The sequence below is a fragment of the Protopterus annectens genome, chromosome 1.part0, assembly GCF_019279795.1.
Source record: "Protopterus annectens isolate FY-2018-M chromosome 1.part0, PAN1.0, whole genome shotgun sequence".
Lineage (NCBI taxonomy): Eukaryota > Metazoa > Chordata > Ceratodontiformes > Protopteridae > Protopterus > Protopterus annectens.
Window position 1 is genome coordinate 1,409,292,222 of NC_056725.1, and position 23,057 is coordinate 1,409,315,278.

A 23,057-nucleotide genomic window follows, 5' to 3' on the forward strand; every position below is an offset into this window, starting at 1 on the left:
GTCCATTCCCATCATGGTATTAGAAACCCAAAAGGCTTGGCGAAATTAAAAGACTGAAACCATATAATCAAGCCATACAGCAAGGGAAGGAACAGGAAACTGTGGAAACTCTGACACAGTCAATGTTGAGGAGTGATAGGCCAGTGAGCTCCCACATGACAGAGCAATGGATGGCACAGGATGAAACTGAAGCGAATGTGCCACAGGAAGATGCTACAGAACCTTCTGTAGAATGCCTGCAGGAAATGGAAAACAAGGGATGTGTCTTCAGTTTGGAAGAAAATGAGCCAAGAGAAGAGTTGCTTTATTTAATAGACATGGACAGATATATCAAGATCAATGAAAGAAATAGACTGCAGAAGGTTAATTAAACCCAAAAAGTCAGAAACCTGATAAAACAAATGAACACAGTAATTAGGACTGTTCATAGAGATCCATGCGATATAACAGAAGTAAACAGGATATATTACTGTGCAGCTAAATTAATAACTGATAAGGTCCTACCACAATAACACAGGGTAGTGAGGGAAAGGAAGGGGAGAAATCAAATACCATCATGGAAGTATCAAATAGAGAAAACTATAAAGCAGTTAAGACAATAAGTGTCATTGTTAGAAGACTATTGGAGAGGGAACAGATCAACAAAAATACTAAGAAAGACAGATATGATAAAAACAATGTGCAGTATTAGAACAGACCAGGATCTGTCATGCACTATCTCAAATAACAAACTAAAGATTTCAGCACAGGAAGAAAAACTTAGGAGATACACAGATAAATATAAAGGAAAAGTACAAAATAAACAATGTATTGATGACCCCAAAAAGTTTTATAGAGGATTGGGAAACAAGGTAAAAGGAATTGAAAAACTGCCAAAAAAAGAAGAAATAGATACATTTTGGAGAAATATCCATGAAGATCCTGTGGAACATAACAAAGAGGCTAAATGGATAGAAGAAGTTAAAGAAAGAATAAGAAGTTTAAAGGTAGAGGATATGAAATGGGATGAAGCAACAGCCAAAGAGACTGAAATAATGTTAAGAAAAGCCTCTAATTGGAAAACCCCCAGGCCTAGATGCAGTACCTAACTTTTGGGTAAAAGTATTAACATCTTTGCATGAAGATTTAGCCATGAGTAAGAACCATTTGTATGCACACCCCAAACAGAAAGCAACCTGGCTTACAACAGGAAAAACAATGCTCCTACTTAAGAGTGAACCTGCAAGCTACCCTAAAAATTATAGACCAATACCTTGGGGTCTACATTAATAACAGCGAACGCTGTATAATCAACCCTTAAAAATCGAAGGCAAAATGCCAAACACACAAAGCAGCATACTGATCAACTACATTACAGTGACCATGAAACAGTGGTAGACCACTTTGCAATTAAGCCATGATAAAGGACAAATTACTATCCATGGGATAAAAATTCAAAGGGGGATATTTCAGGGTGACTCTCTGTCACCGCTGCTATTCTGTCTTGCCCTTAACCCATTAAGCTGTCTACTTAACAGCTTAGGCCATGGCTATAATTTGGCTTTGTAAAGACTTCTTATCTTCTCTTTGTTGATGATTTAAAACTGTACAGCTCATCAGATGAGGAACTGAAAGCACAACTGCAAGTTGTCAAAACTTTTTTCAGATGATATAAAGAATGTCATTTGGTCTTGAAAATGTGCAAAAGCAACTTTTAAACCAGGAAAACTGCAACAGAAGGAAAACATCAGTTTGGGACAACAGTGCAATATACACATCAGGCACGTGTCACTCTAGCCCCAAACTCATCTGCTGCCCACCCTAACATATGCCACACCATTCCTCACCCAAGTCAGAAAGCAAGATCTTGCCAAACTGGAATCCTGCTATAACAAAATTGCCAGGTTTGCCTACAACTCCACTTTCCGAACCCAACACTGTGATTCTCTAAAAGGACTTAAATGGTTAGAATTTCCCCAGCTACTCAACTTCCACCAGTTAGTTATTGCCTATAACATAATCAATTATCCCAATAAAACCCCAGTACTAAGTGAGTTACTTTCCCTCTACAGGTCAAATCGTCCTCTCCGCTCTACTGACAAATCCATCCTCTGTATCTCGAAGGCCAATAACAATGCTGGGAAAGCCCTTTTCTCCCATTCTATATCACTGAACTGGAATAACCTCCCCCCTCTATAACTTCCACCCACACTAAATTACACTTCATTAACACTCTCAAATCCCACCTTACAAATAAATGGCTATGCCCATGTATTACATAAACTTCACAGCCTCAGTAAAACTTTCAGTTCCTTCTCACCATCATTATTATAAACCCTTACAGATAAGCATCTTATTGCTGACTACCCAATACTTTTTTACCATGTGAAATTAATTATTGTATCCTGCTAGTATAACAATTATGTTTTTCTTTTCCACTTGCTGTTAAAAGTATTTCTGCTGTCTTGATAATTGTATTTGTAATACCTACCTGATTTCACTGCACAATGATAAATGTTTTGTACTAGTCTGTTGATTGTTTTCTAGATTGGAGCTTTTCTCCCTGGGCCTCTGCTGAAAATGGGCATATATCCAGTCAGACTTTCCCGGTTAACAAATGTAAAATAAAATAAAAGAAATAAAAGAAATAAAAGAACTTTATCAAGAAGGAGTGTATACATATTTGAGAAGTGATGAAGGATCAACAATAAAACATGAGCAAATGCGAATAAAACTTAAGAATATTTCGGAAGACTTAAATTAATCCTGAAAATAGCACTGACATCTAGGAACAAAATCCAAGCTATAAACCAATTTGCTCTTTTTGTCCTAACTTACAGTTTAGGAGTGATTGACTGGCCCGAAAACGTGTTGAATAGATTAGATAGGAAAACAAGAAGGATGCTTCATGCTCACCAAATGATTTATAAAAATCATGGCATACCAAGATTATATATTCCCCATTCTGAAAAAGGGATGGGCCTCCTTGAAACTGATTACATGTATAGATCTGCATTTGTGGGACTCCACACATATCTGCTGACCTCCCAAGACCCATACATAGCAAAAGCTTTGAAACATGAGGAGAATAAATCTAAGATGACTTCTCCGCTTCATCTAGCAGAAGCATATCAGTGTCAAGGAGGAATGCAAATCAAACCAGAAGTAGGTAAATACCAGGCAGCAACTGAATATGCCAAAAAACAAAAGAAAGAATATAAGGTGAAGGACCAGATGAGAAGGCAAGAAATGTGGAAAATGCATAAATATAGTTGCAAATATAGAAAACTTCTGCAAGAACTTCATGTTGATCAGGAACAAATGCAGGAATGGTTAAGGAGAGATGAATTCAAACCAAGAGATGAAAGTTTAATATTGGCAGCCCAAGATAATGGGCTACATACACGTTGGTTTATAAAGTACATTGAACATGTGGGAGAAATAGACAAATATAGATTTTGCAAAACAGAATTGGAAACAGTTGCATACCTCATTGCTGGTTGTGACATATTAATGGCAGAAGGACTATATGCTGAAAGGCATAATAATTTATTTATTTTACATTTGTTAACCGGGCTAGTCTAGCTGGATATATGTCCATTTTCAGTAGAGGCCCAGGGAGAAAAGCTCCACAATAATAATGTGGTGAGACTGCTGCACTGACGATTGTGCAAACATTATGGTACTGAAGTGGTTGAAAAACACTGGAAACATGAGCCACAAAGCATCATAGAAAATGATGAAGTCTACATCACATGAGATTGTTCATTACCAACAGTTCAAAAGATAGATGCTAGGAGTCTGGATATAGTGGTAGAAGAAAAGAAGGGAAAAATAGCATTGATCATTGAAATCACAACACCCAGTGACTACAGTGTCCTGTGTACAGAGAGACACAATGTCATAAAATATAAGGATTTGCAAGCAGTCACATGAGGAATGTGGAAGAAAGATACCCATATAGTTCCAATAATAGTAGGAGCAACAGGGTCTTATAAAAAAAGAGTCACAATCATATTTAGATATGTTACTAATACACGTCACTCCATACGAATTGCAGAAGGAGTCATTACTGGGTACATTGTGGGTGCTGTGAAGAGCACTTTTGGCTGACATCAAAGAGTGAAACAATGCTAATTTCATAAACTTTAATCATACTTTGACTTAGGAATGGCGTCCATTCCTGTCATGGTATTAGAAACCCAAAAGATCTGGAGAAATTAAAAAGGGAGAAGCCATATAAATGAAATACGTAGGGTGATACTAAGCAGCCTTCTTGCACTCTTCACAGTCTTGATCCAGTCAGTTGTATGCATTATTCTGTCTCCTCTTGTTTTGCATTCGGATTTCCCAGGAGGTAAAAAAAAATACGATTTGGCATTAACATTTTTGTAAGACCTTGTCACAGTCTTTTATGGTTCACACAGTCCAATAAAGAAGGAGTCAATATTACTCTGGAACTTATTACTTCCCCTGTTACCCAGTGGATAGTGACAATTTAATTTCTGGTATTTCTGCCTCTTCTAAAATTGGCTTGTACATTTGGCAGTGCTCTTTGTATCGACTACTGGAGTCTAGCATGGAAGACCTTGAGCATTATCTTGGTGACGTGAAAGAGATTGCAATTGCCTGCTAATTTAAGACCATCTTAATACTGATCATTTGTGGACTGGAATATAACCAAACCTTTTCTAATCATGTGGCCACCTTTTGAATCTACCACAGGAGGGATTGGCAGGAGAAATGGGAAAACAGAGCAAAGTGCAAACATGTGACAGTGGATGCTGGGGAAATGAGCAACCATTATTGCTCTCAGTTTTGGAACTTGCTATTCGGTATGGACACCCCAAAGTCAACAGAAACTGATGTAGGTATAGGTGAGCCAGCACCGAGGCAGGCAGAATGACTAAACTGTTCTGTTGTACTAAAATACTAGATGGGATGATTTTCTTTAATTTATGTGTTGCCAGGAGAAAAGGGAATGCCATATTTAGATGAGTTTAAATCCAAATATGACAAGTAACATGGATAGATCCAACATGTAACAGTGGTGCAGTTCTTTTGGAACAACATATTTATTGTAAGTTTGAAAACTAGAAATCAGGACTAGCAGCATAGAGTTGACAGATGACATCACTGATTAAAGGTACACTGGTCAGGTTACCGCTGTAGAGGATAGAAGTTGCCTTGGCATATCTCTCCCTCTGACGATTCTCTCATCTGTGGCATACTGCCAAAGCAATGTGGCATGAAGATATGCTGCACCCACTTAATAACAGTTGATTAAATTGCAAAGACTGCAACTTGAAAATGTTTTTTATCACTGTAAAGTACCTAAATGAAAACATAAACGATGAGACACATTAACAATAATAAAAGTATTACTTTCAAAGTGCATTATTATAAAATCAGCTTCATTTCTTTAACTATAACAGCTTGATTTCTTTAACTGCAAATAAATGACAAACATATTTTTATTTATAAATAATTATGGGGGGAGCAGAAAAAAATGTTACTAAGCTATAAGCAAGCATAGGAGCCCCCTTGTGTTTTAATTTCTTCTCCATATCCTCATATCCTTCCTCCGTCATTGTCAAGTGAAATACATATGAAGGAGCCCCATCAAACTGGGTCATAGAAATGCAGAAAGATAACAAGAGTATTGATGTCTTGATTACTATCCTGGTTAACAGTACCCATATTCTAGATTACTATCCTGGTTAACAGTACCCATATTCTACCCAAGCGCCTCTTAGTGCAGGCATACAACATATCTTCCTTTTTTGTTTTTCTTCTGGACAACTGGCAACTACTTTTCTGCAACTCATAAAATAATGTTTCTTTGTAGATACATGCTACATATATGTGTTTGCTCTGATACTAAGAATGTAGCATACATTTTTCCTTTTGGTGAGGCAGATCCACATATAACAGTATCTTTATAAAAAAGAAGATATGTTGGAAAACTGGAATGTTTGACAAAGAAGGAAGCCATTCATATACTGATTTTTGAACATTTATTCATGTAAGTCAAAAGAAAAAAAAACATTTGTGGTGACATAATACACCAAGAAATGAACCAAATAATATGCAGAACATTAAAAATTACACACGACATATTTTTAACCTCAACTTGAGGAGCAAAACTTCATATGGGAGGAGCAGACATGGTTTGTCTTACATATTACATAAGTAATAAAGAAACTTAACAACACTACAGACTGACTGACAATACTACAGCTGTGTAGTAAATAGAATTCTAACCAACTTTTATTTATCTTGCTTTGAGTTTTCTCTTTCTCCATCTAACAACTAACTACTTATCAGCCAAATGTTGATTATCTGTGTCGAAAAAGTAGGAAAATGCAGTATACTATTAGTATTATAAATGCTTTACTTGAAAACAGATTTTTTTCCCAACAGAAACTCATTGCTTTGATGTAGATTTTATAACAGGTAAAATATTAATACTAAGGGCTTTATCCTGTAATCTGTGGTTTGATTTCCTCAGTTATCAGTTGCTGATCAGTTATTTAACTAGACCAGTCCTACTTTGTAGTCCCTAAAAACAACCATGTATTCCAAGCAGCTTACCCAAATAAGTGAAAAATAAAATAATATAAGATTTGCTACCAAAATTATATAGTAGAATAACTTAATGTACTGAAATATTGTAGACAACTACAAACTGCACAAGGAAATGACCTGTAACAGAAAGGCACATGGAAGACTACAACGTCTTTTGGCTTTTCCCGGTTAGGGGTCGCCACAGCGGAACTCTAGTCTGCTAATGATTGGCAGTGGATTTTTATGGTACCGAGTTGCCAGCCCGACGCCCAACCTTCAAAGAAGGCACACCCATTCACGCATGGAAGACTGACCTGATGAATATGCTGACTTGTTTAGTTTATTTGTACTCCAAGTAAAGTCATATCTTGCATTTTATCATGAAGCTATTAAGGAAGTCTAATAAGAAACAGAATGGTCTGCCTTAAGGTGAAGTACTTAAAACCTGATTTGAGACCGTTGAATCCGTGGAGGAAGATGTTACAGAAACCCTACACATACCACTTCTATTTCTTTTCAGCTGCATAATTGATAACGGAAACTTGTACATATTATGGACTCAAACAAAGGGAGAATATTAAGGAATCTAGTTTTCAAGTTTGACAAAGGTAACATCCATTACAATCGCCTGCTGGACAAAAGATGTATAACCTGACATCTCTCCCCCAAAATGTTAATATTTTTAGAGAAAGTTCTGTATGTCAGCAGTCTGCCTAAGTTGTTGACTATGTACCAAACTCTGTCATGCACTGACTGTTCACCGACAAGGACAGTTATACAATAAATGGACATTCATTTCAAAGTATCTAAAAATGATGAAACTGAGTCAATATTGCAGAGAGGAAATAACTTTGATTTGCTGAATTTGAGGAGGACTTGAGGTAGACAACTTAACTTCTTCTTGCAGCTTGTTAAAGTCAGACCTGTTTCAGCCCTCTAATGCTTGAGCAGTAATAAATAACATCCATTCCCATGCATTTCTAATGGGTATAGAAAGAAGCATGTTTATCTGCTTTACCCAAACACAACACACACATAACTACTATAAACAGAGTTAACTCTAGCGACTACCACTGATAAGTAATTGACTTCACTGACATCATGGAAGTCAAAAATGATGTAGCTTGGGGTTGATTATACCTTACATATATTGATATTGGTAGGCAATGTACAGTACTTTGGGAGGAGGTAACATTTCTGGTTTCACTAAGAGTGATCAAAATCAGTTTGAATGCTTATTTTGGTGAAACCACATCCAGTAAAGTCCTTTTTTTTTTTCCATTGGGCATTCCCTGTTATGAGTCTTACAGAGAGTGTTATCCTGCACAACCCTTTGATTGAAATAAACAGACTCCAAGGTCACATCATATTAACAAAGAGGAGTAAACAGAGGTGAGCTGTATGGTCAAGTTTTGCCAAAAGAAGAGTTTCATGAAACAAACTGTGCTCAGTTGTGGTGCTTCTAGCATCTCTTAATGTTTGCACAGGTATGTATTTAATATAATACATGATCAGAAAAGAGAGTTATTGTGATATACATCTAACCTTTATTGTAATACAGTGTTAAATTTAGACTAATAAAACTATTTGTAGGCATAGCTGCCCATTAATATACAGCAGTTATGGTCTCAGCCCCGAAGAAAATGAGTGAAGAGTTTTATATATATTTTACAGTTTTACTAACTACATGAGGAAGTCTTGTTTTATTATTAGTTCTTTCCTTCACATACCTCAAAGGCAGCACAAACGTGGGATCAAATATTTTTTTCATGGCTTGTTTTTGCCTCTCTGTGTGCTAGTTATCAAACCTTCCCCAATAGGACTTGGATACAATCATTTCCTACTGGAGGGGAGTCATACCCAAAACCGTAAGGGTGAGAGTTGTCCAGAAACAGCATAATTTAGGCAGCCATGAGGGTTACTTGTGCTTTCAATAGCATCCTGGCTACGAGAACAATTCCTGGGTTGGGGGTACATGTGACCTGAACTACCATTTGAGGGGGGGTCATTCTATCTTTCCCTATACAACTGCATGTTCCCATGTGCTTGCTCAGTGAAGGCTACTGCCATACAACAACTTGGTATACCAGACACCTATCCCCAGGTTTGCAAAAGACCCCCACCCAACTCCTAGGATGGATACACCACCCTCCCTGTCAGCCCTGTCAGCTGCTAGAGTCACTTGTTAAACTGAGGTTGCCTTGGCTGTAGTCAGGGCTTTAGCCCTCTAAGCCACCACAACTGTCTTATAATGTAGAATTTTGACTGTATAGACCATGGTCCTAGAGGTCCTAGAGGTTACTGTAGGTGAAATTAGATATTGTATGCATGCAGCATGCTCCATATTAGATACCTGGGCAGTTCCTCCAAACCTTTAATTTCTAAACTGTTTTATCTCCACTGTATTGAAGAAAATAATCTAATTTAATAAGGCCCCAGTGGCCTAACAGATAAGGCATTGGCCTCCTAAGCTAGGGACTGTAGGTTCGAGTCCCATCTGGAGTGATATAATCTTGATGCAAGTGAAGCTTTTTAGGGCTGGGAGGGTGGCCTAATGGTTAAGGTGTTTGCCTTACAAACACAAGGTGTAGGGTTGGAGTCTCACAAGGGATAATTTAGCTAGGCTTAAAATGGCTCATAAGGGCAGTTAGCTTAGTACTAATCTATGAATTATATTGTATTAATTTCTTCATTGTTGTATTTGGATTAAATAAATGAAGAACTCATTTTAAAGTTTACGCATTCAAATGAGTAGGTAGCAGATAGCAAAAAGAAAATTAAAAATCAAAAATTTTCTTGAGAGTATGATAGCTCTACAAAAGTTTCCTTCAGCCAATGTCATTGTATGAAATAACATTGTTCAAACTAGTTTTCTCCTAAATGATGCCATTAACCAGTTATTCATAGGTATGCATCCCTTTGTTACATATTATCACTTATACTATCTTAACACTTTTCATTCCAGTCACAGATAAGCTGAAAACAGAAAGAAAACAGGAGTTATCTGATAAGATAAATTTTGGCGAGCATGAATTAACAAATCTGATAAAGTATCATTGTACTCATTTGTTGATGTAGTTAACCAGATTGAGTAGAAAGGAATTCAGGACTGTGCAATCCAGGCATATTTTTCAAATGCAAATGTGTAGAGCAAATCAGTAAAAATGTTTGATTACCACATTTGGTATACCAAAGGGAAAAAAAATAAAACAATTCTTCAATAAATGTCAGTGAAAGGCAATTAAATACATTACTTCTGCTCATTCCCACATATGACCCCTACATCCTCTTTATGGGTACAGTTATGTTTGCCAATTTTTACTCGCTGACAGTCCAGCAGAGTTTTCTCAGTTCCAGTACACTTCACATCATCTAATAGGATATTAAGATCACTTCCTTCTCCAAATTCTGCCCTCTTGGCCACTTTGAGAGCAACAGAATATCCCAGCTGCCGACAAACAACTGTAGCTGCTTTAATGTTAAAGTAATCGTCACAAACTGTCCCCCATTCTCCTCTGATAAAAATCTCAACTCTCCCTCGATCAGAGAGTTTTTCAGCATTTATAAGGCGCACTGTGCCATGGCGTAATTTTCTTGTTTTCCCTACAGTCTCTGTTAATGTTTGCCCATTCTCTTTGCCTTTCGATCTGTGATTTGTGTTCTTATGATTGTTATTTTTAGATTTAACTTTTTGCAGAGTAACATTTTGCTGCTCAGTTTTAGGTGGTGTTTTAGTAGTGGCATCAGCCTTAGCGACTCCTTGTACATCTGACTCCAGTTTATCGACATATGGCTGATACCAGTTGGGAGTGGTTGGCCGTGGCCTTAAAGTAGTCTGAGTAGTAGTAGCAGTGTAAAATTTATTTTCCTTCTTGCTGGATAACTGAGTAACCATTCTCATGGTTGAAGGTGTCCTTAAGTCTGAAGTGGGGGGTGGTGTTCTTAAACTTGTGGTGGAATCAGCTTTCCCTTCTTTTCTCATAGTAGGAATATGTGTGACCAGTACCTTAGTAGCTGTGGCAGTTAAAGCTGTGACCGATGAGAACTGCTTATCTTTTCTCGTGAATGGCTTTTCAGTTGCTATCATCCTGGTCACTGGCATATTCAATGTTGTAATAACACTGTTATGTCTTGTACCAGTGCTTGTGACTTTATTAGTTGGAGTAAATGGATGGGTCCTCAATGGAGAAAATGTAGTATGCTGTATTCTTTTACTGATGCCAGGTACTGTACTAGTTGAAGGAACATGGGTTGTAGTTGGAGGTTTTGTAGTAGTTCTGGGACGCAAAAGTCCTGCAAAAATAACAATATGATTTAAATAATATATTCTCATTTTAAAGAGTTTTTATTACTAGCTTGTGCTCGGTAACTATTTCGCTTTAAAACAGAATAGTTAATTAAACTGCTAAGCATTCACTTTATTTTGGATACTTTTAAGTTCAGGTTTTCAAGTCTTGGTATTGGATACAGATGATGCAATCAAACATAAATCAGCATCATTAAATCAGGCTGAACTTAATATCTGCATGATTCAGACAACACATTCCGCTAGTCTGAACAAAGCATTATGAATACAACAACATCTTTGTTTTACCGCTGTCATAGTCTGCTACTGCTAAATCATTCAGTGATTAACTTCCCACCTTTCTGTGCCAGTATTTATCACTTATTTACTTTCTCTAATTGGCTTCTATCATGCTTAATCTTTTTTGTAGTGACACAGCACACAAACACAGACACAGACACACACATGCGTATGGAGAATAAATCTTCTGCATTGTTGTAAATCATGACATATGGAAGGAAAATGCTGGCCTTTGTCTGGGGATTAAACACAGCTCTCACACATTTTGTGTGGTTGTTACTAACCCTACACTAAAAAGACAGTGCTGTACAAATCCTGATTTCCTCTAAAAAGCTATTTTCCTTTCAGCTTTGAGACCCCTAGTGTAGCTATTCTAATGTCAAACATACACACACACAAACACAAACACACACACACACACACACACACACACACACACGCACACACGCGCACACACACACCTACCCATGCTGACCCACAATAGAAAGCCTTCTGTGTATGGAAACACATTTCTAGGGTAAGCTTTGTTTCACAGTTCTGACTCTCCAGTGATGCAACACCTGATTTTTTTCCATTCTGAACCTTAAATAATGTTATTCTTGAAAGACTTTCAGTTAATTCCTTTTCAGGCAAAGGAAAGACAGAGAGAGAGAGAGAGAGAGAGACAGACAGACAGAGCTTATAAAATGGGCAAGAAAAAATGATCAATCAAATTGCTAGCTATTTATGTGTGAAATGTGTCCATGCAATGCAAAATGTTAGTACACAACACCTAGCCTTACATAAAAATTTATTTAGCAGAGAAGAACTATCATATAAAGAAATGCTCTTAAAAGAAAAACAAACCAGTAAAAAGCAATCACTAGAGATGCACATCCCCAATGCAAATAAATTACTAAGTCTGTAAAAATAATAATAAAATAATAATAAAAAAGAAATGGAACAAAACTCAAAGCAAGATTATGGCACAAACTAAAATACTTACAAAATAAAAGAACTAAGCATGTTCCCTGTTTAGAAAAAGTGACAGATTTTCAATGAGGTAAAAATAATAAATGAGATTTGGAAACAAACCAATTTGTCCAGGGATATCTTTGGTATGTAAGGGTTATGCAGAAATATGAAGGAGGGGGTTAAGGATGGTAGAAAGGGGTGGGGGGGTGGGAAAATATTGGTAAGGTTAGGATGTGAGGAAAGGTACTAGGTAGAGCTGTGGGAAGAGATGGGTTTATACAAAAAGGGAAAGTTGTGACGAAGTGAGGTAGGGGTAGGGAAGAGCTTAAAGGTTTTATGTGAGTGTAGTTTGGGAAAGGGATCAGATTTAGGTATGATCTTCCTAATTACAGAGCCAGATTATGTCTGAGACGACCTGTAGGTACTACAGTGCTCAGGTAGGCCTTGGGTGGTAGTTGTGTGCCTGTGCAGAGTAGCGTTGCCACCTATCTGTTTTTTTCCAGACTATCCGGAAATCAAACTGTCTGGTAGTCTGGAAAACACTGTACAAACTCCAGTATTCTGTTTCAGAAAAAGAAAATGACTATTGAAGTTTGCTAAATCTGTGAATTCACTGTGCTTTTTGTAAAAAAAAAAAAAAAAAAGCATTGTAAATCCACAGGAAAAAAGGCATCGCGTATGAAAGAAGAGGGCATTCCTCTCACATGACGTGAGTGACATCACAAAATGGGCGGAAACTGGGTGGGATATGGGTAGGGTTATATGATGTGTAAGGGAGTATGGCCTAAGTCCATTTTTCACCACCGTGAAAGGTGGCAACCCTGGTGCAGAGGTAGCGTGGTGGAAGTGTGTAATATTTGTTAAGTTATTAGTATGAGAATGTGGGTCTCTTAATTTTATATTCTTTTCTCTTCATGGCTTGTTTTTTGTTGGGTGTGTGAGTACAGCTTCAACGGGTAGAAAGACAGGATGTGCGTAGATAAAATTAGGGGGAATAGTTTTCTTTTTTTTTATTTGCCGTTTATTTGTTTTGGGTTTGTTGTGGGTTATTTCAGTGGATGCATTGCATTGGGAGATGACTTCTGTCATTTTTAGACTAATGATTGCTCACCTGGTCTGCAGGGATTTCATGGGGTTGCCATTTTTGTGTGATGTCTCTTTGCTGCGTTGTGTGGAGGCAGGGAATGTGAAGAGTGAAGTCTCTTTGGTAGTAGTGAAATGCATTGGTAATATTGCTGTCTTCTTTAGGGCAGCAGTTGTTGCTGGTGGTGGTTTGTTGCCATGGCTTTTCAGGTTGCTCATACGGTTGTTGTTTCATGAGCTGGGAGATACTTCAGGCTAACGGTTGCTCACTGCATATGCGAGGTGAGGTGCCAACCATTAGGGAAGGGAGAGTGGATGCATGGATGTTTACACCGGGGAGGCTTTTGCTTTGCATGCAGGGATAAAACCAAAAACCTTCGTAAGCAGCTGAATGGACTCCAAAGGTCTGAAAGCTTTGCAACAGTGTTTTTATTAAATGGGTTATATTTTGGATGGGTGGACTCTTGGCTTTTTGTCTAGTTTTTATCTCTGTGTGTGCAAGGCACAGAGATTGTAGTCCAACCATGCAAGGGAAAAAGTTGGGGCATACTGACAATGCAATTAGACTTCCCCGAAATTGTGTGTCAATGTGAAATGATTTGGCCAGAAGGACAAGGGACAGAGAGAGAATGAGGAGAAAGGGATTTGGGTTGCCAGGTAAAAGGGTCAGCTGTAAGCTTTTGTTATGTACTCAGTCTGTGCATGGGTATGGGAATTCCCTTCCCAGGACAGAGATATGTATTCCCTTTATAGCTATAGTTCCAGGTTGCATTTGTTAGCTGGAGTTTTGAATGAGATCGGTGTGCACTTTCCCATTTATTTATAAGGATTTAATTACATGTATGTATTTAGTTTGAGAGACCATCTCTCTAGTAGCCAGCACATCTATGTGGGACCTCACTGTTGATAGGTTGATGAGTTGTGGGCAGAGTGCGGTGAAGAGTAATCAGGGATGTGAGGTGATACACTGGGCATCATTTGGTAATTGGTAAAGTTGAGACCTATGGACAGGGGGTATTTAAATATATACAAACAAAAAAGGGGGGTATGTACTGCAGAGTAGTGGACGAGCAGTAAAAGAAGAAAGAAGATAGAATAACTGGTAGTTATAACTACTGATGGGGTGTTTTCAGGGGAAAGATTTTTCCCTCCTTTGCTCTTGCAGTCTTATTGTTGACTTTGCAGCAGAGATGGGTGGCCATCATTTTGCAGGCGGAACAGCTGTTACAATAATTGCCCAACAGTGGAACTCTGGCATCTGAAGAGCCTGGTGAGTCTTGTTGAAACAGGAGGAGGCAGGTGGCGATGAACAAGTTGTTGGGCCATGGGAAGTGAGTGCGTCAGTTGTGAGATACTGTTATGGTGAATGCTCTGACCATTGGAGGGGCACATGATCCAGGGGCAGGCAATCATATGTTGATGGGTGATGGCATGTCAGACTTAGTGCGGTTTGGGAATAGTTCGGGGATAGGTGAGGATGGGCCAGATCAGGAGTCTGGTGTAACTGCAAGTGCTATGGAGAATCAGCAGATACTTAGTGCGGGGGCAGGCTCGAGGTGATGCTTCCACTGGGGAGATTAGCATAGGTTTGGCTATGGGGAGTTTACCATCGTCCGTAAGTGGGATGGAGTCGCAACTATATGAAGGGTTGGATTTTGGGATTTGGCCGGGTGACTGGTTAGCTACACAGACCCTAGGGCAAGGGAGTGGGGCAGTCTTTCTGACCCCTCACTTACCATCCTTAGTTAAAGAAAAGATCTGGAATGGGGAGTATGAATTAATTGATACAGAAGGGGTTCAGTGATTATTGGAATCAGAAGCTGCAAATAGCAAAGATCTTCTGGCGGCTTTAGCAGCCTTGGGTCGCAGGAGAGCAGGAGAGTAGGTAGGCTGTGACCAAGAACATGGGAACATTGGGTTATAGGATTTGTGTACTATATGGCAGTTTGGCTGGAGAAAGATACTGCCATGGCCCTGCCACTCTTGGTGTATTTTCTCAGGTCTAGGACTATTCACTGAAAGCACATTTCACTGAAACACATTTGACTGTGCACAATTCACCGAAAGCTCAATTCACTGAAAACACAATTCACTGAAACACATTTCACTGAAAGCTATATATGGCCTTTTCCCCACTGTAGTGTGACCCTGGAGTTAGTATATATAGTAAGGGGGGGGTGTGGGGGGCATATCCCCCCACCTATTTTAAATATTTTGAACTATATACATGGATACTTGCAATTCCAATAAATTACTCTTTTCTGAACATAATATATATCCAAACTATGTGGGAGGCTATGCCCCCCACACTCCCTCAATGTGGGGGGCAGTGCCCCCCACCCCCCCTTACTACATATACTAACTCCAGGGTCACACTACAGTGGGGAAAAGGCCATATATAACTTTCAGTGAAATGTGTTTCAGTGAATTGTGTTTTCAGTGAATTGAGCTTTCAATGATTTGTGCACATTTGACTTTCAGTGAAATGTGCTTTCAGTGAATAGTCCTAGACCCATTTTCTCACAATCCAAGAGGCTCAACATCTACTCATGGGTAACTCTTGGTTATAGTACAATCAGAGGTTTCATAAATGGAAAGCGGTTGATCAGTCAGTGCATTAGGAGATTAGGCACCCTGACATATGTTTAGCTACTATGATGTATAATAGCTTTGGTGCTGTTAGCAGAGGGGCTAAGTTAGGAGTGGAAGGGATGGGGGTGTGTTGGGCTTTTAATGGGGAGAGTGCTTATGGGTGACGTGAAGGTTTTCACACACCTGTTAAAAGTGTGAGGGGATATATCCAGTTGTGCAGTGTGGCCAGCGGGAAGGAAATGTGCCCAGTCCATGTTCACTTTCAACTGATTTGGGTAGGCTACCTTCTTTGTTTTAGGGATTTCAAAGTCTGCAAGGCAGGGGGAATTTTCAAGGGCAAAGGGGGGGGGGTGTCCTTTCATGGGTAAGTGGAAGACTAGGGGACTCAGTCCCCCATTAAGGTGCAGGTATTGTGGCATATGCTCTTACAATTTCATGATTTGGCAGTCATGGAGGAGTTAATGTATTTTCTCAGGAATTTTCTGTTAGGTCAAGGACAGGAGTGAATGGAGTAGTCTGTAAGAATTTGTGATCAGTGCAGGTGAAGGAAGATATCTTGGAAGATTTGGTGGAGAAGGAACAAAGGGTGGGTAGGTTAATGGGTTCTTTTAACAGCCCCTTTTGGCAGTTTTAAGGTTTCACTGTAAGGTCTGGTTGCTAAGAAGTCTGTTGGTGAATATCGGTAGATTCACCATTTGTCTTACTCTGAAGGGAGCTCCATTAATGATTTTATTTCAGTAGAGCATGCCAAGATGAGTTATGAATCTCTGGATGATGTGGTGCAGGTTATTCAGGGATTTAAGGATCCATGGTTCGTGAAGGTGGATATTGAGTCTGCATTTTGACTTCTGCCAGTGTGGGAGGAAGAGTGGCCACATTTAGGCACGGTGGATGGAAGCAAGTTTTATTTTGACAAGGTGATGCCAGTGGGATGCTTGGTAGCCAGTGCTACAATTGAGAAGTGTAGCACTGCACACTATTAGATTTGGCAGCAGTGGTTGAACACTCAGAGGGTGGTACATTATCTGGATGATTTCATAATAGGGGTTGGGGGTGTGTTAGAAGGTATGTAGCATTTTTTGGGGATATGTGAAGAACTGGGTGTACTGTTGGCTAGCTGAAAGTTGGAAGGTCTGGCCAAGGCACTGGATTTTTTGAGTTTGGTGGTAGATGCAGAATGGGGATTGTTTTGTTTACTGGTTGAGAAGATAGCACATTTAAAGGAAAATATTGGATGGGTAAAATTCAAAGACAAGATGTGGATTAAGGATCTCATGGAACTTTTAGGCTTTCTGAATTTTGCATGTCAGGCTGTTCCCCGGGTCATACTTTTTGTAGGTCTGTTGACTTTTTGTTAAAAGTGGGTAAAAGCAAACATCATTGGGTAAGGATTGGTAAGTTGCTACAGGCAGATTTAGCACTTTGGTTGTCATTCTTAGAGCAGTTTAATGGTATTTCTTTTTGGCAGATGGACTGGGCTGCTCAAGGGGAATTACAACTGTTTACAGATGCAGCAGGGAGTATGGGTATGGGAGCACATTTTGACGGTGAATGATTTGTTGTTTACTGGCTGGCAGATTGGAAAGAGGAGTGGAAGAAAGATGTTGCATTTTTGGATTTGATGCCAATTTGGGTGGCATCAATGGTTTGGCCAGACGTGGTGGGGAAAGAGGGTTATTTTTCATTCGGACAATATTGCAGTGTTGAGAGTTTTACAGGTTAAGACAGCGAAGTCTGAGGGATCTACTTTAGTAGAGTGAATTAACACAAGACTGAAATTTACATACAAGACGAGAAGATCATAAGTTCAAACCAATGAATGATTACAATGCTGAAACTAGTAGGAATGAAACAGCTACTGCGCATGTCAGACAGCATTCAGAGGTTCTGAATGAAGATCAAGCTGCAGTTAGAAAAACAGCTTCTCCATTTAAACACATAATCTAACACAAAAATGTTCCTTTTTCAATGCTTCTGAATGGAGATTGCGATATGGTGAGGATTAGGAAATTTACCCTTTTCGCCACTGTAGTGAGATCTCGAAGTTGGTATAATATAATTTGCAGGGGGGGTGGGGGGTGCAGCCCCTCACATGGGAAGCCCAGGTGGGCTTACCCCCCTGCAAAAACATTGAGAAAGGTATATTTTTGTGTTAAATGATGTGCTTAAATGCAGAGAAGCTGTTTTTTTCTGACTGCAGCTCGATCTCCATGGTGTGTGACATGTGCAGTAGCTGTTCCGTTATTACTAGTTTTGGTATTATAAACATCCATTGATGTGAGCTTATGATCTTCTTGTCTTGTGTATGTAAATTTCTGTGTTGTGTTTAATTCATAGATTCATAGGTGTGTACTAGGCTAATGGCCCTGGTGCCTTTACAAGCCTAGCCCATAGGATTACCCTGGCATCGATGATGATTCGATCTACTAAAGTAGATCCAGTCTGAGTTGTTATTGCTAGTATTACAGAAGTTGGTTTTGCAGAGCTTGTTGATTAATTTTTCTTTTACAGGTGTGTATGTAGCGGGTGTTAAGAATGGGATTGCTGACAGTTTGTCTCGATTTCAGTTTTCCAGGTTTCGGCAGTTAGCTCCAAAGGTAGTGGGCGAGCCGAGGGTGTTGCCAGATGATGTGTGATAAATTTGGCTGACGTAAGCAGATGATTGGTGCAGCAATCTTGGGCAGCATCTACCAGGAAGGCATATGATAGGGAATTAAATTATTTTGATAAATTTGTTTTACAACTACCTGAGGAAGAGGCAGTTTGGTTGGTAGTTGGTTGGAAGAGCTTTTATTGTGATACTTGGCTCGGGCTTGAGTGCAAGGGAAGGCAGTGCAGTTGGTCAAGGTGGACTTGGCTACAATCAGCTTATTTGCATGGGTAGAAGGCTTGCATGATTTCACTAGGTCTTGGACAGCTGCTCATATGTTGAAGGGATAGGGGAGAGTGGCTTGTGAGAATATAGAGAAGCAATGGCCATTGAGAAGACAGGTTTTGAAAGTTTTATATTGAAAGTTTTATTCCCAGGTTTAGCTTTGGTGGTAGGGGACTCAGGGGATTATATTTTACGGGTAACCTTGTGCTTATGGATGTATTATGGAACATTTAGGGTGTCAGAATTGCTAGGGTCACTAATATGGGGGGTTATCACAGTATTTTTTGTGGTGGTGCACATTTGGTTGCATAGATCTAAAATGGATCAGTTAAAGAGGGGCACACTGAAAGTTCTTGGGAAAGATAGTAAAAGTTGGATGTGTCCAGTGATTGGGCTAGGAGTTTACTGCAGACCCATATGGGGAGCCCTCAAGACTTGTTTTTTTGGTCAAGAGGGTAGGGTGATAACAGGTAGTCAGTTTGTTGGTGTGATGAAAAGGGCTTTTCATTGTATGGTTTTCTGGGAGAAAGGTTCTCTACCCATTCCTTTTGCAAACGTAGGGCCTCAGATTTAACAAGGGAAGGTGGATCAGTGGAGGTTATTAAGAGGGTAGGACACTGGTCTTCAAATGCCTTTATTGTCTTATATTAGATAATTGATTAAAGTGGTTTGATTAATATTAATTTTTTTTTTTTTTAGGGAAGCAGATTGTCATCCTGGGTCATTCTCATATTCATTGGGCAGTGAAGCAGACTGCAGTTAGGACAGCTGGCAAAGAACTGGGCTTGCATCACTTCAGGTAGAAAGTCATATGGCATGGTATTAGAGGTCTCAGATGGAATCTGGATGAGTTTGCATTTATTAGGTCATGGATGGAGCTTCTTCAAGTGCTGGTGGTACATTTGGCAAGTAATGAGTTGGGCATAATTCTAAAGAGGCAGTTGGTATATAGGATTAGAGAGGATTTGGTTAATTTAAAGAGGTTATATCTGGGCATGTGCATTGTGTGGTCAGAGATAATACCACAATTAATTTGAGGAATGTTAATAGTTTTATGGCTTTATAACAGGCTCAGCAGTTTGTTAACTGTTGGCTGGTGAGACAACTAGTTATTCTGGGTATTCAGATGATAGAACATAGGGATTATGATGACAGGGACTCAGTTTGGTTCAGACAGCTTGGAGTACACCAAAATGAATTTGGTTTAGATCTGTTTAATGTACACTTAGGTTTATTTTTGGAGGGTTTAGTAAAAGTCATGCAGTAGGTGAGGAGGAACAGCCTGAGTCAGGCTGATGGGCAGAGAAGAGGAGCAGGTTTGCCCCTCTTCTGCTCCCCCTCTGGTGTTGGGTGTTTAATGCAAAGATTTTGGGGGATGAAAGTGAGTGTTCTGGAGTTAATTTGATTAGTAAGAATAAATGAGTGGAGTGATGATGCTGATTATTCGGGCAGCATGAGTAGGGATACACTGCCCTGATGACCCACAACAAGGATGTTCGTGTTGTGATGAATAAATTGAAATAATGCAATACAATTATGTTAATAGAAGTTTAATAAAGGTCATCAAATGTCATTTTGGTGTGCTGTATTCTATTGAAAGGGATTGGGATTAACTGCTCAAGAACATGAACACATAAACTCCAGAAGCAGAAGTACACTAGAAAAAAGCATGAAAAGAATAACATAAAGAAGAAACAGTCACCATAGCAACGTAAAGAAGCAACTCTAACCTAAGAGTCATATTACCCACACACACACACACACACACACACACACGCACACACACACACACACACACACACACACACACACACACACACACAGCAAATGCAGTGGAGAGAATCTAGTAGCCATTGTTTGACCTAAGAGGTAAATCTGAAGAAACATCACACCAAAGTAAAACACTGCATGCATATAAATGCATATTAAAATGAAATAAAACACACATAACAATTACCATAGAATGCAATTAAATAAAGACAGCAAGTATGCAATCAGCTAAACCAACTTAAGAAAAATGATGGGGATGTGAGAACCTTTTTGCGTACATAACCTTTTCTGTATGTTATTTGGACCTGCCATTAAAATGATTATCCTTCTGAATATTTTTATTATAAAAAAGGATATTATCCACTAAATTAACTTAAAGATGATGAGAGGCATAATTGCTTTTATGTATGCATTTTGGCTCTTTGAATTTCCACAAAATTATTATTTTTGTGAATACATTTGTGGCTATGTTATCTGTAAATACATGTTTATGAAGCACTGCCCTGATGATATGCGAGTCCCCTTATCTAGACTCATTTATCTGTCAGAACTGAAATGAGGTTTTGTATAGTGTTAGCAGCATTTTGTAGACTGAACTGTGCAATAACACACAGCCATTTGAAGAAGTGTCCCTTAAATAATTATCCTGAAAAGTTATGACTAAAATTCCACACAGTTTAAAAGATATAACCTTGCCCAATTATCAGTTAGTTAAAATGAGTGGAGGAACTACTTTACATTAAATATACTACAAAACACAATTACCATGAATAACCTCCCAAGTGTAAAATTCAAGCTGCAAAAAAATTCAGATGCTAAATTTAGTTCGGCATGGCATATGGGGGTGTATACAGATATTACTGTACATCTGTACCATGTACATCCCATTGTGCATTAAAGCATACCTATAAAATGGGAAAAGAAAACTGGCCAATCAGATTGCTTACTACCTATGCAACAAATATTTTCAATACACAAGAAAAACTTAGTGCAGCCCACCTGGACCTAACATTCACTAACAGAGCATTAATCCCTCACAGACTTCCAAATCCAGCTAATTGCTACCATCTTGAAAAGACATTTAGCAGGGAAAACCTGCAAAACACAGGAATACCATCCACAAAAGTAAATCAATAAAATAAGCATCAGACACTAGACCCCCCCCCCCAACTCAAATATGTTACTACTTCTGCCTCAAAAGTATTAATGATTGTGGAGCAAAATAAAAACAATGTACAGTATTAAGGGCATTAAAATCTGAAATGTAAGTATATTACAGGATTATCATCCATATAAATCATCAAATAAGGTAAAAGAAGTAATCTCTTGAAGAAAGTCAAAATGTGAACTCCACCAACAAAAACTAAAGCAGTTTAGGAATAGACAGGAAATGATCAAGATGAAGCAAAAACAGTCACCACAGCAACAGAAAGCAGTCAAAAGCATACACAAACGTAGTACAAAATGTCTGCCAGGCATTCTTGATGTAAGAGGCAAATATACACTACACAAAAGTAAAACAGTACATAAATGCAAACTTCATATTAAAACAAACAAAACACACATACAATTACTTTAGAAACACAGTTATAAGATGGCAAAAAGCATGCTATCAGCTTAACTGTTTTAAAAAAAGATAAAAATTATGGGGGTGAGGAAACATTATTATTTACTTATGTTTTTTTTTTCAAATCTTTGGAGTTGCCACCAAAATTATTACTCTTGTGAAAATATTGCTTACTGTACAATAAGCATATCAGCTAACTCAACATCAAAACACTGTGTGGGAAGCATTATGGCTTGCATATATGTGCCTAATAGTTCTTGGAGTTACCACCGAAATTCTTATTAATTTTGTGAATATTTATGAGGCTGTGTTACCTGGAAAGCAGTACACAGGTTTATGAAGCATGTGATATTGCTATGTTAGTCTCCTCATCTAATGTCTTTCATCTGCCAGAACTCATTTGTGGTATTGTGTAGTGTTAGCACCTGTTTGTAAACTAGACTCTGCAACAGCATATAGCAGTGTCACAGAAAAGTCCCTTAAATGACTCCCTTGACAATCTGATCAAAAATTCACATAGTTAAACAGTTATAACCCTGAATAATTACCAGTTAGATAAAATGAGGAACTACTTTACATTAAAATATACAGCAAAACATATAATTACTTTACATAAAGTAATACATTTAAAATTTTAACTGCAAAAAATAAAGATGTCTATTTTATAAATGTAATAAGGTTCTTAGGAGTGTGCAGTGTGTATGCTACAGATATTAACTGCATGTGCAATCATACACGTGCACACATATGCATATGCATGCTCAAATACATGTACATTCACACACACACACACACACACACACACACACACACACACACACACGCACGCACGCACACACACGCACGCACACACACACACACACACACACACACACACAGGCTCAAATGCATAGTACTCAAATGTAAGTACATTACCTCATTACCTGATTACCAGCCATACAATACATCAAGGCACTGTTTCCTTCTGCTCATAAGGACGGAGAACCACTAAATGCCTGCCCTATTTGCATAGCAGAGTAAAGAGTCAAGAGAGGGTAAATGAGTTACACTGGACCTGCAAATGCTACAGAGGTAACTAAAAGTTC

General features: G+C 38.7%; 1 protein-coding gene across 1 annotated transcript in view; it reads right to left on the reverse strand.

The window, feature by feature from the left end:
• Window positions 1–6,818: 6,818 nt before the first annotated feature.
• Window positions 6,819–23,057, reverse strand: part of LOC122798433 (HHIP-like protein 1) — an 861,110-nt gene continuing 844,871 nt past the window's right edge. Inside the window, exon 9 of the mRNA XM_044067362.1 lies at window positions 6,819–10,839. Coding sequence (XP_043923297.1) covers window positions 9,797–10,839 — 1,043 coding nt within the window. The 3' untranslated portion in view covers window positions 6,819–9,796. The remainder of the gene's footprint in view (window positions 10,840–23,057) is intronic.